This window comes from Ambystoma mexicanum, chromosome 3q, assembly GCF_040938575.1.
Source record: "Ambystoma mexicanum isolate Mex_15411 chromosome 3q, UKY_AmexF1_1, whole genome shotgun sequence".
Classification (NCBI taxonomy): domain Eukaryota; kingdom Metazoa; phylum Chordata; class Amphibia; order Caudata; family Ambystomatidae; genus Ambystoma; species Ambystoma mexicanum.
The window spans coordinates 350,326,123-350,338,375 of record NC_090926.1 but is presented as its reverse complement, the minus strand read 5'-3'; the positions used below and the strand labels follow the sequence as shown (position 1 = coordinate 350,338,375).

Genomic DNA, 12,253 nt, shown 5'->3' with positions numbered 1-12,253 from the left:
ACTTGACCTATTTGCTTTTGATTTAATCAACCATGAGGTGCTGTGCTCCTATCTGTCGACCACTGCCCATTTGTCACACAATGCCATTACCTGGATTCAATCATTACTGACCCAGAGGGCAATGAGGGTTTTCTCACCCAACGCATCTGCTAACCCAGTGGAATTGACTTGCTGAGTCCCCAAGGCTCCTGTGTATCACCTACGCTTTACAATATATTTACTAAGCTCCTATTTGACATTCTCCAGCATTGGATCTTTCATGGATTCACATGCTTAGAATATTCCCCGTCGTCAGGCTGGGAATCCCCGGTACATTATATAGACCCTTTCCCGTAGGAAAACTTTTTCGACGCTTATGCGTCCTATCCACCTCGTTTTGTATCATGCGTGCCCGCGCCGTCAGGACGGCATGATATAAATACAGGACCCGCCTCCGCGCTCCCTCAGATTTCAACCGTCTTTCAAAGTAGTGGGATCCTCGCGGTTACTGCTAGTCGAAATTAGGTTGTATTTTCGCTTCGGCGACGTTACATTCTGGAATAAATATGTCCGGAAAAGCTTTATTTCGCCCTTGTGCGACATGTGGACTCAAAAAAGTCTATGAAGGTGATGCCCACATGGATTGTATCTACTGTCTCCACCCGCACCACACGGCGGATACATGCGAGATATGCCAGGGTTTCTCCCAAAAAACCCTTAAAGACCGGAAAAGAAGGTTGGTCGACTGGCTTAATGACGGAGCGGGTGCCTATCCGGCATCAGAAGTTGGCTCCACGGCCTCCAGGAGCAAGTCGGAACCTCCCTCGAAGAAGGTGCGGCCTGTCGAAAAACGACCTGCGGACGAGCATACGGAGAAGCATGCTGGGTCCTCCTCATCCTCTAAGAAGGAGAGGCAAGCGACATCAAAATCCTCCTCAGGGGACCGTCCTAGGTCTTCCGTGAGTCGAGACTCTTCAGCCGGGAAGTCGGCATCGAAATCAGCTACGAAGTCTAAAGGCCCGGTGCCGGCTACTTGCTCGTCGACCCCGGTGTCGTTGACGATGCCTATTACTATTCAGGCAGCAGCGGTGGGGATTCCGTCGTCGACGGTGACTCAGTCTATGGCCTGGCAGCCAGAGGTTTTTGACCTGGTCCCCCCTGAGGTCCTACTGCAGCCAGACGCGGCCTTGTCGGGGTCGTCGGCGGAAGGAGAATGTGGCACGGTTATACAGCCGTCGGACTTGGGCTTACGGCCTTCCAATACGACGAGTGCGAGTGGGGGTGTGGTCCCTCTATCCTCGACGTTGCTGACCCCCCCCAAACGGTTTTGTCTCTAGATGTGCTTAATACACTTCAGAAGCTCCTGCAGCGTCTGGATACGCAGATCCCTCAGCCTGGCACTTCATCGTCGCTATTTTCTGCACCTTTCGTCGACGAACAAGCCCAAGCAGTTCGCTCGACGACCAAAAGCCCGTCGGCCTCTCAGGTGGTGAAGGATCGTCCTCGAGCGCAGGAGGAGGGTGAGCTATCGGAGTCCGATTCTATACGAGGTGACTCAGGGTCGGACATTTCCCTGTCACCGTCGAGAGACCCAACATGGAATTCGGATGTAGAGGTAGAGTCTACGAGGAGCCAGGCACAACCATCTCCTCCGGATGATGTGGGAGCCTTCCATGCAATGATGGGAAAAGCGTGTTCCGAGTTCGGCTTAATTCCTGAGGAGCAAAAGAAAGACTGCTTTCTTTTTGATCACATGGGTCAAAGGAGGAAATCGGTATTTGCCATCCCAATCCTGGACCACGTGTGGCAAGAAGGCCTCAAGACGATGCGTCACCCGTTCTCGGAGCCGGCTATAAAGGGGCGTATTGAGAAAAAGTTTAAAGCTCCGGAGTCCACTCCAAAATGTCTAACATCACAGCCTCTGTTAGACTCTGTGGTATCGGCGGCAGCGGCTAGGAAGGCCAGAGTACAGCAAAAATGTTCAACCCCACCAGAAAGCGAGGCTAGGAGGCAGGACGCCTTTGGAAAAAAGGTGCTCTCAGTCGGCGCCACGACGGTAAGAGCAGCCAACTCCTTGGCGATTGTATCACGATACGATAGGGAGATGTGGCATAAAATAGCCCCTATCCTAGAACATCTGCCGGAAGAACATCGTAAAGCAGCCATGTTGCTAGTACGAGATGGTGAGGAGGCCTCGAACCACGCAATTAATATTGCGGTTGACCTAGCAGAGTCTGGGTTTAAACAAATCAATCATGGTGTAGTACTCCGTCGACAAGCGTGGCTCAAATGTACTACTTTCAGACCTGAAGTCCAGTTCAAAGTCCTAGACATGCCATGTGAAGGAGAACATCTGTTTGGAGATAAGGTAGATGAAGCCTTGAAGGGGATGAAAGAAGACACGGATACCGCTAGGTCTCTCGGCGCCCTCCAGACAGGTAGAAGTTTTCGCTCTTTTCGCACCTTCAGGGGTGCTTCTGGAAACTCCCACTTTGGAGCCTCTAGGGACCGTGGATTTAACAGGCCCTCATACTCCTCACAAGGTTACAGACGTGCATCCCAGTCGGCACGTAGAGGCAGAGATTATCAAGCCTCCAGACGACGCGGCTCGGGTCCCTCGTCGACGAAGGACAAGCAAACCAGCAACCAGTGACGGCCTTCGAAACGTCCTGGGGGGTCGAGTCTCTCATCATATCGACCAATGGAAATGCATCACCACAGATCGATGGGTTCTGGACACGATTCGCATGGATCATGCGCTACAATTCAAAAACAAGCCTCCATGTCTTCCGCCAGTGTTTTTGTCCCAGCCCCACCTTCGAGTTCTACGACAGGAGGTGGCGCTTATGCTGCAAAAAGGAGCGGTAGAACGGGTTCCTGTGGCACAGGAAGGACAAGGGGTTTATTCCCGGTTCTTCGTTGTCAAGAAGCCAAATGGAAAATGGAGGCCCATTCTCGACCTGAGGGTACTCAACAAATGGCTAAAGAGCTTAAAATTCAAAATGCTAAAGCTCCAGGAGGTTATCAGGTCAGTGCAACCCATGGATTATCTGTCGTCGCTAGACCTTCAGGACGCATATTTTCATATCCCAATACGTCCACGACACAGGAGATATTTAAGGTTCGTCGTCGGGCGAAAGCATTTTCAGTTCAAGGTCCTCCCGTTCGGTCTCAAGTCCTCCCCCAGGACGTTCACCAAGTGTTTGGCCCCTATAGCGGCCCATTTAAGAAAGGACGGTCACCATGTCTATCCCTATCTAGACGACTGGCTGGTCAGAGGTTCGTCCATGGAACAAACACGAAACAGTCTGGGGGCCACGATGTCCCTCTTACAGGAGCTGGGCTTCGCGATAAACTTCAGCAAGTCCTCCGTAGAGCCTTCGAGGACCTTGGTCTTTCTAGGAGCGGAGTTTCATACGCACACAAGCCTTGTAAGACCATCCAGCGAAAGAATACAGAAGCTACAAAGCAAGGCGTCGGAATGGAGATGCGGTACCAGGGTGTCGGTGCGCAAATACATGTCCCTGCTAGGGACAATGTCATACTGTATTACGTTGATAAACAACTGCCGTCTGTTTATGAGGCCTTGCCAGGAATTTCTAGCGGACCGTTGGGCGCAGAGCCAAGGTCGCTGGTCCGACAGACTGGTCGTCGACGAACAACTGGTACAAGCACTCTGTTGGTGGAGAGTTCCTACTCATCTAACGAAAGGAATGCCCATGGTGGAACCGGAGTTCCAGAAGACGGTGGTGACGGATGCATCGCTGAGCGGATGGGGAGCTCATCTGGATACGTTGCAGGTGCAAGGCCGGTGGTCGTTACAAGAGTCCTCCCTGCATATCAACCTGCTAGAACTGAGAGCAGTGCGGTGGGCTCTGAAATCCTTTCTTCCTCAATTGAGGGACTCTGTGGTGCGTGTCATGACGGACAACGCGACTACAATGTTTTACCTAAGGAAACAAGGAGGAACACGTTCCAGGTCCCTGTCGACGGAGGCACAGAAAATCTGGCATTGGGCCCTGCAACACAACATGCAAATCTTGGCGTTCCACCTGCCAGGTGTGAGAAATGTGGAGGCCGATGCCCTCAGCAGGGAAATGAACGAAGTTCACGAATGGGTGCTGAATGACCAGCAACTACAACACGTATTCAAGAAGTGGGGACATTCTTCCATCGATCTGTTCGCGACGAAGGACAACAGGAAATGCCCGCAGTACGCAAGCAGATGGCCTCAGCAGGGCTCGCTGGGGGATGCGTTCTCCTTCCCATGGACGAACAAATTCCTGTACGCATTCCCTCCATTTCCTCTTATCCGGAGGACGTTGCAGTGGATCCTCAAGTACCCATGTCGGGTGATTCTGGTGGCCCCGTATTGGGCCAGACAGGTGTGGTTTTCAGACCTGCTGCACCTAGCGGCGGAGGAGCCATTGAGGTTCCGGAAGATCCCCAACCTTCTGTCTCGACAGGAGGGTATCGTTTGGCATCACGACCCGGACAGCCTCAAGTTGACGGCCTGGCTCCTGACTTCGCCGAATTTGGTCAGCTAACGATTCCGGAGGAGTGTCGTCGTATTCTGCAGGCGGCAAGAGCACCTTCCACAAACACTTCATACTCGTACAAATGGAGGAGTTTCTGTCAGTGGTGTGTGGATCAACCAGGTTTGGTTCCGCAGTCGATTACGCCGGAACAGCTCCTTCCATACTTGCTGTTCTTAGCTCAAAAGGGCCTATCGGTGTCGTCGATAAAAGTACACCTGGCCGCCATCTCCAGATTTACACGTCAGCGACATTCCGCACCAATATTCAGCGACCGCCTGATTAAGCACTTCCTTAAAGGTTTGTTTCGGAGTTTCCCTGCCGAGAAGAAATTTCCTCCGGCGTGGAGCCTCAATCTTGTGTTAGCGTCTCTTATGAAACCTCCTTTTGAACCAATGTCATCATCGTCTCTAAAGTTTTTGTCGTGGAAATTGGCCTTCCTGGTGGCCATCACTTCAGCCCGACGTATTTCGGAAATCCAAGCTCTAATGGTAGACCCACCATACTTAAGATTTTTCAAGAACAAGGTGGTCCTAGCCACTAACCCACAGTTCATACCGAAAGCTCCTTCAGTGTTCCATAAACATTCCTCTATTGTCTTACCTACGTTTTTTCCAGAGCCATGCTCGGGAGCGGAGCGCACGTTACACACATTGGACGTGAAAAGGGCTCTCAAGTTTTATCTTCATCGCGCGCAACCTTTCAGGAAAACGAGCCAGTTGTTCGTGGCTTATGGTTTGGGTGCTAAAGGCAAAGCCATTTCAAAGCAAGGACTGTCAAGATGGGTATCGTCTACCATTTCGTACTGCCATTCCAAGGCTGGGAAGCCTCTTCTGCGACGCCCAAGAGCTCATTCAACTAGAGCGGCGGCATCGTCGACGGCGCTGTGGTCTGGAGTCCCTCTGGGGGACATCTGCATGGCGGCTACCTGGGCGGCTACACACACTTTTACCCGCCATTACTGCCTGTCACAACAACATGCTGAAGATACTCGGATGGGACAGGCGGTGCTTCAACACCTATTCCAATAAGGTAAGCTCCGGTTGAGGGGTTAGATCTTGTGGCAATTATGATTGCATATTGTTCGTTTTCTATGTTAACAATGGCTGATGTGTACACGACCATAGGGAACGGGCATTGTGAGAAAAATATGTGGTTTTGCATGCACGCCTCCTCTTTTCGGGATGGTACTGCTATGTAATCTATTCTAAGCATGTGAATCCATGAAAGATCCAATGCTGGAGAAGGGAATAGTTTCTTACCTGTAACTCCATTTCTCCAGCATTGGTATCTTTCATGGATTCACATGCGCCCGCCTGCCTCCCCTGAGCATGCAAACTGGTTCCCCCACTACTTTGGGGGCTGAAATCTGAGGGAGCGCGGAGGCGGGTCCTGTATTTATATCATGGCGTCCTGACGGCGCGGGCACGCATGATACAAAACGAGGTGGGTAGGACGCATAAGCGTCGAAAAAGTTTTCCTACGGGAAAGGGTCTATATAATGTACCGGGGATTCCCAGCCTGACGACGGGGAATATTCTAAGCATGTGAATCCATGAAAGATACCAATGCTGGAGAAATGGAGTTACAGGTAAGAAACTATTCCCATCTTGACTATTTGGGTGTCACCTACACAAATTTAAGCAGAAGATACTCATCCCCATGTCTGGGAACTACGACCTAGATTCCAAACTACTAAACAAAATCTATCTGGTCATCCAGGCGTGGCTGGCCACACACGGCCTCTGCCTAAATGATGACAAAACGGAACTACTCATCGGCTCCCAAACGAAGCTGAAAAAACTGGACAACAACTTCAAAGCTTTTAACATCGATGGCAATATCATAAAGGTCTCTAAAGAAGTTATCATAAAGGTCTCTAAAGAAGTTAAAACCTTGGGCTTCTATCTAGACTATTCCCTAACCTTGAACAGACATGTCAATGCATCTGCATCAGCCATGGCATACACGTGCAAATTAATAAACTCCTGTAGACCGTTCCAGACTTCCGCCAACTGCCTGACTCTGGCCAGTGCGCTGGTCATGGCCAAACTTGATTCCTGTAACGCCCTCTACATAGGATCTTCTCAAAAAAATTTAACTAAACTATAACACTCCAAAATAACACCATCCGAGCAGCCCTCAACATTCCTAAATCGCATCATATATCAGCTACCAGGCGCAACCTCCAATGGCTGTCCAAGAGCAGAATCTCCAGCAAGGTACTAGGTCTCGCACACAAATGTCTAGCTAACATGGCCCCCAAATACCTGACTTGCAAAATCATGAAGAACACCACTGCCTGCCCAACCAGATCAACCCTCCAGAATTTTCTTCGAATTCAGAGATTTAACCTGCAGATATCAGGAGGCAGTAGCTTCCCCGTACAAGCCCCTAAACTCTGGAACTCACTACCTACACTTCTTAGGAACATACCTTCCTTCTTTTGCTTTAGAAAGAAAGTAAAAAGCTGGCTACTTTCACAAGAATAAACATGTGCCATGCAACTACCTATAACTGCACCACTGTATCATACACATTGTACATATCTTCACTGTTTTACATGCTTCTATTATGTGCATACTCTCACTGTTTTTTACCTAATTGCCATTACTGTCGTTCTTTAACTCTGTTCACTGTTGTAACCTATGCGCCTAGACACCTTTGGGTTCGGTGCGCTTTATAAATGAATAAACTAAACTAAGCTCGTCCGGCGAGCCTGTTCATCGAATGTCGAGAAACCTTAAGCCTGTGTGTCACTAAACTCCTTAATCGCTCTTTCATTGAAGGTAGTGTCCCCCTCTTTTTAAAAGAGGCTTGGGTAACCCCCTTATTAAAAAAGGAATCTCTGGACCCCTTTTCCCCAGATAATTACCTGCCTATTACTAATGTGCCGTTTTTATTAAAGGTTCTGGATGATGGGTCACATTTGCAACTTCAGAATCACATCGAGACCCACAATATTCTTCTCCCTTGTCAATCTGGATTCAGGAAGGGCTTCGGCACTGAGACGGCTATGCTGGATCTTCAAGCCAATTTACTTGAGAACCTGGAGCAGGGCTCTTACCAGCTTTGATGTTGCTGGATTTGTCTTTGGCCTTTTATCTTGTAGATCATGATCTCTTAGCTGAAAGACTTCAATCAGTTGCGGGCTGCTCACCTAAAGCTGCTCTCTGTGTCTCATAATTTTTGGGTCCAAGAACCGCACGAGTTGGTGTGAGCAATGTTTCCTCTGCCCCTGCCCTTATCGTATGTGGTGTCCCGTGGGGTCTTGCATCGCTCCTATGCTGTTTAACATCTATATGATCCCCTTTCTGCTCTTGCTCCTCAGCCTGGGTGTGCTGGTGGCTAACTATGCTGACAACACTCAAATTGTCATCACATTCTCAGTATTAAGAGTTTGAGGTCCACAGAACTCATGTTCTCTAGAACTCTAGCCTATTTACAGGTCCATCCCCATTTGGATGGCTGTAAACTCATTGGTGTTAAACGCAAGTGAAATGGAGCTTCTCATCATCGCCCCAAGTTATAAATTGAGATCCCTGCCAGGAGAGTACGCTAAGTTTATAATCATGGACACGCCCATTGCCGTACACAAAAAAGTTATGAACTCTGCATGCGTCAACATGTGGCTGCTGTCAGATCTGCCTGTTGTCTGATAAACAAGCTGCTATACAACATACAACCTTTTCTCACTCAAGAGAATCTGGCAATTTTTTTCTCTGTTCTTGTGAACACTCAGCTGGATTACAGTAACAGCTTGCTTGCCGGTTGTGCCGTTTCTGTTATAGCTATGCTTCAGGTTACCCAGAATGGTGCAGTGCGGGCCGCCACTGGTCTTGCCAGACACTCTCATATTACCATGGATAGAAGGGCATTATACTGGCTACCAGTGAAACATCGTATTATCCAGAAAATTCTAACACGAACTCAAAATGTGTGGTCAATGCTGCCCTGGAATATCTGAAGGTGCGTATTCAGTCATACACCCCAAGTCGTTCACTCAGATCACAACATCATCTGAGATTAATCCAACATAGGTTCGAGCTGGCAACGGCAGTTTTAATTCTCACGGTCCCTGTGCCTGGAATGCACTGCCACCCAGCATCATACTGACCGACACACCGCTAAAGGTTAAGAAGGTCTTGAAAATGTACTACTTTCACCGGATTAGCATTACTTTGTTTCCTCCGGTATGCCTGCCTGACCCCGTGCTTGGTCCCAGTTTCCCTCAGATCCCTGCCTGCAGTTTATTGTTTAGGATTCTTTGGGTCTGTCTTTTCTTTGTTTGTGCGCCCTGAGGCCTGCGGGCTTGTGGCGCGATGGACTAAAGATGTTAAATAAATGTGAATTCTTTCTAAATTGGGTGCAGGAATAAATCTCCATGTAACTCTGTAAGACACTTTGACTTTTTGAAGACTGGCAGAAATGTTTGGGTATCGTGGTCCGCCTGCAGATTTGACAAGCCTTGATATTAAGCACAATGAGCAAATTGTAGGGGACAAACCACTTTCCAAAAATTACCAGGCGCTGATGGACAGGAAAAGTGCATCCCACAGGGGAGATTAGCATAAATGTGGTAATCTGCTCATACCATTTTATATTTCGACTGACTGTCCAATCCTTCATTTCTCTGGGATAATTACCCAATTATCTGACATTCTCCTCACAGGATTACTCCTGAATGTGTAATTGTGTGAACCTCCCTTCCATAGTATTAGAACACTCCTGACTGCTCCATCTGTTGAGTACAGAACATGGATAACTGGGAATCTGTGCATGCAGTACTGGTAATATGGCTGCAAGTATTTTGGAGTGTATGACCACTTTTCAGGGGGTCAAAAATTTTACTGGCCTTAATTTATTTGTATTTATTTTACAAAAAACGCTCCTGCTTAAGTACTTAAACTTCATTAAATCAGAATCGGAGAAAACCTGTGGCTTTTTTTAGCAGGCTTTGTAAATAGATATTTCAGGTGTGCAGACTGATGCCCCGAGTAATGCGACTCCAGAGAAAGGAGATCGGTGCCTTGATTGTTGCAAATTTGCAAATACATTTAGAAGAGGTTTGAGCAGTAGCAGCAGGGAATATTGTTAAGAGAATTTAAATGCTTGCTGGTCCATAGCCTGACTCTGTATAGTGTAGAGTGGATCTAGAAAAGGATAACGGCTAGTGCTATGTTTGGTCAAGCCATGCTCAAAGTCCAGGGCAGGACTGGGAGCTAAAAAAGGCCCTGGAAACAATTACTGGGGACCAAAAGAGGCCCTGGAAATAAACTTCAAAGTGGCCCCATTTGACTAATTTTCAGCAAGCCCAATGCTTTTCCTATGAGAAAATTTGGAAGTACCACAGAAAAGAGGCCCACGGTGCAGAGGCCCACCGGGAAATCTCCAGAGTTCCCTATAGGCCAGTCCACCCTTGGCTCAAACGCGTGTTGGGCTAGATTGTATGTTTGAACGTACAGCAGTTCATGTTTGTGAATATTCTCATGCTTGGGATTGAAGGGACTCGGACAGACTATTGTATAAGAGTTAATTGCCATATTAATACCTAATTTATTCACCCATCATCTCACTTATTCAAATTCCCCATTGGGCATCCCATTTACTGGCCCTGGCCATAATATTCTTCTTTTTTTGGGTGATGCAAACACAGACTGAACTGATGCTCTTCAGGGGAATGGTGGCTGTGAGCTAAGCAGCAGAAAGTCCCATCCTCGTTGGGGCTGTGTTGTTTGTAAAGTGCTTTGTGGCTACTCCTGTACCCGATTACCTGGTTAGTCATATGTAGGACTGATGGACTAAGTGTTAAGACCTTTACTGTTCCAACCACTTTAAGAATATAAATCTGGAGTTCTAGATGTTCAACAATGTCCTTGTATGGTTTAATGGACTGGGCTCTGAGCAGCACTAATATACCATCAGCACTTGGCAAGTTTGCATTTGGTTTTATTATGACACTTGATTTTTCTCCCCTTTTAACAGAACATCTAAAGCAACGCTTGGAGGATTACATGGCAGACTTGCCTAAGGTGAGAATAGTTCGGACCAAGAAGAGAGAAGGACTGATCAGGACACGGATGTTGGGCGCCCAGGAGGCTGTTGGGGAAGTAATCACCTTTCTGGATTCTCACTGTGAAGCCAACGTGAACTGGTTACCGCCACTACTAGGTATGTTTAATTGAGCACCAGTAGAAGCACAGGATTGGCTCCTGAGTAGTGTGTATAGCAAAAGATGTAGGGCTTTGATTGATTTAGCAGTGTTATGTTTTTGCATGAATTCCTTGTGGGTGCCAATTCACTCTAGAAAATGCTATGCCTTTGTATGGACTTCGCTATCGCGCGTTAGTGTGTTGTGCACTTGATTTCACTCAATCAGACTGAAAGACACGTACCATTGCAGCTTTTACATGCTTAATGTCTTTGGTGCAAATAACGTTGCATGTATGTTTATGCCTTATGGCCCTTTCTTTTTCTGTACCCTCCTCATCTCCACTAGACCGTATTGCTCGGAACCGCAAGACGATTGTGTGCCCAATGATAGACGTAGTTGACCATGACCACTTTGGCTATGACACCCAGGCTGGAGATGCCATGCGCGGAGCGTTTGACTGGGAAATGTATTACAAGCGCATCCCCATCCCTACGGAAATGCAGAACTCTGACCCCAGTGAGCCTTTCGAGTGAGTGCTTGGTCCTTTTTGCAGAATTCAGACTGATCAATTTAAAATGCATTTCTAGAGGTTGCAAGTTAGGTGGGAGGTAAAGGGTGTTTTTAAATGTGTTCTTTTTTGCACTTCGGATTTTATTTTATGCCTCTTTAATTGAAATATCTATAGGCAAGCTCAGTCTTTCAGTGCAACTTCAGTTTTCCTTTTTGCCACCCTCACACAATGTCCACTGGATATTCACATGTGTTGTTGCCTGCAGAGACTTTTGAGACCATATTTCTCAGTTTTCAAAGTCAGCTTTTTTTGTCAACGTCCTATATTTTTTCCTTTCTCTTCAAGGTTAGTTTTTTCTTGACCACAGATTTCATTGAACACTTGAGTCCATTGTTTCTAGTCCTTTCCCACGATTAGTCTGCAAAAACATTCATTTTTAAACGTGATCCATTCTTATTTAGATGTTGCTTGAGTTTACTAAACTGTTTCAAGTGCACATTATGTGCCCTAACTGACCATTAAACTTCACAGATTCAAATGTGCATTTATTCTGATTGAATATGCCTGTAGGAGACCGAAGCAAAATGTTATATATGCCCTTTTTTTTCCTTGTCCCTCTTGGTTTGCAGCCTAGTCAACAACTCTGTTTAAAAAGCATTACTGCTCAATACTTCTCCTTTCTAGAAGGACATCGGGGGTGTGGGTGGATTTTAAATAATTCCTTCCTGGGCTTTTGCAAGCCTGCTGTGTGGGGGAGAATTCATGGAGTCAGGACGATGTTGTTCCATTGGCTGGGCATGTGCATTGTGAAGACATGCTTCCTATTTCTTTGAGTGAGCTCTGGATTTATCGTGTCGTGCAATGTGATTGTGTGGTACAGAAACTCTTGAGTCTGGATTTTAAAATGTATCACCTATATTGCAAATTACAGTACGTTTTAAAGTGGATTTGTGCTGGTGGGAGTTGGTGTGTAAATCCCTCCATATGGAGACATTGGTTTGTTTCTTCAAGGCCTGATTGGATGTGCAGCTGCCTGGAATCTATTCTTACAGTGCAAGTATGGCCATGCAATTC

General features: G+C 47.3%; 1 protein-coding gene across 1 annotated transcript in view; it reads left to right on the top strand.

The window, feature by feature from the left end:
* GALNT10 (polypeptide N-acetylgalactosaminyltransferase 10) overlaps positions 1–12,253 on the top strand; it is a 1,380,999-nt gene that overhangs the window by 696,255 nt on the left and 672,491 nt on the right. The window contains exons 5-6 of the mRNA XM_069653980.1: positions 10,500–10,685; positions 11,014–11,197. Coding sequence (XP_069510081.1) covers positions 10,500–10,685; positions 11,014–11,197 — 370 coding nt within the window. The remainder of the gene's footprint in view (positions 1–10,499; positions 10,686–11,013; positions 11,198–12,253) is intronic.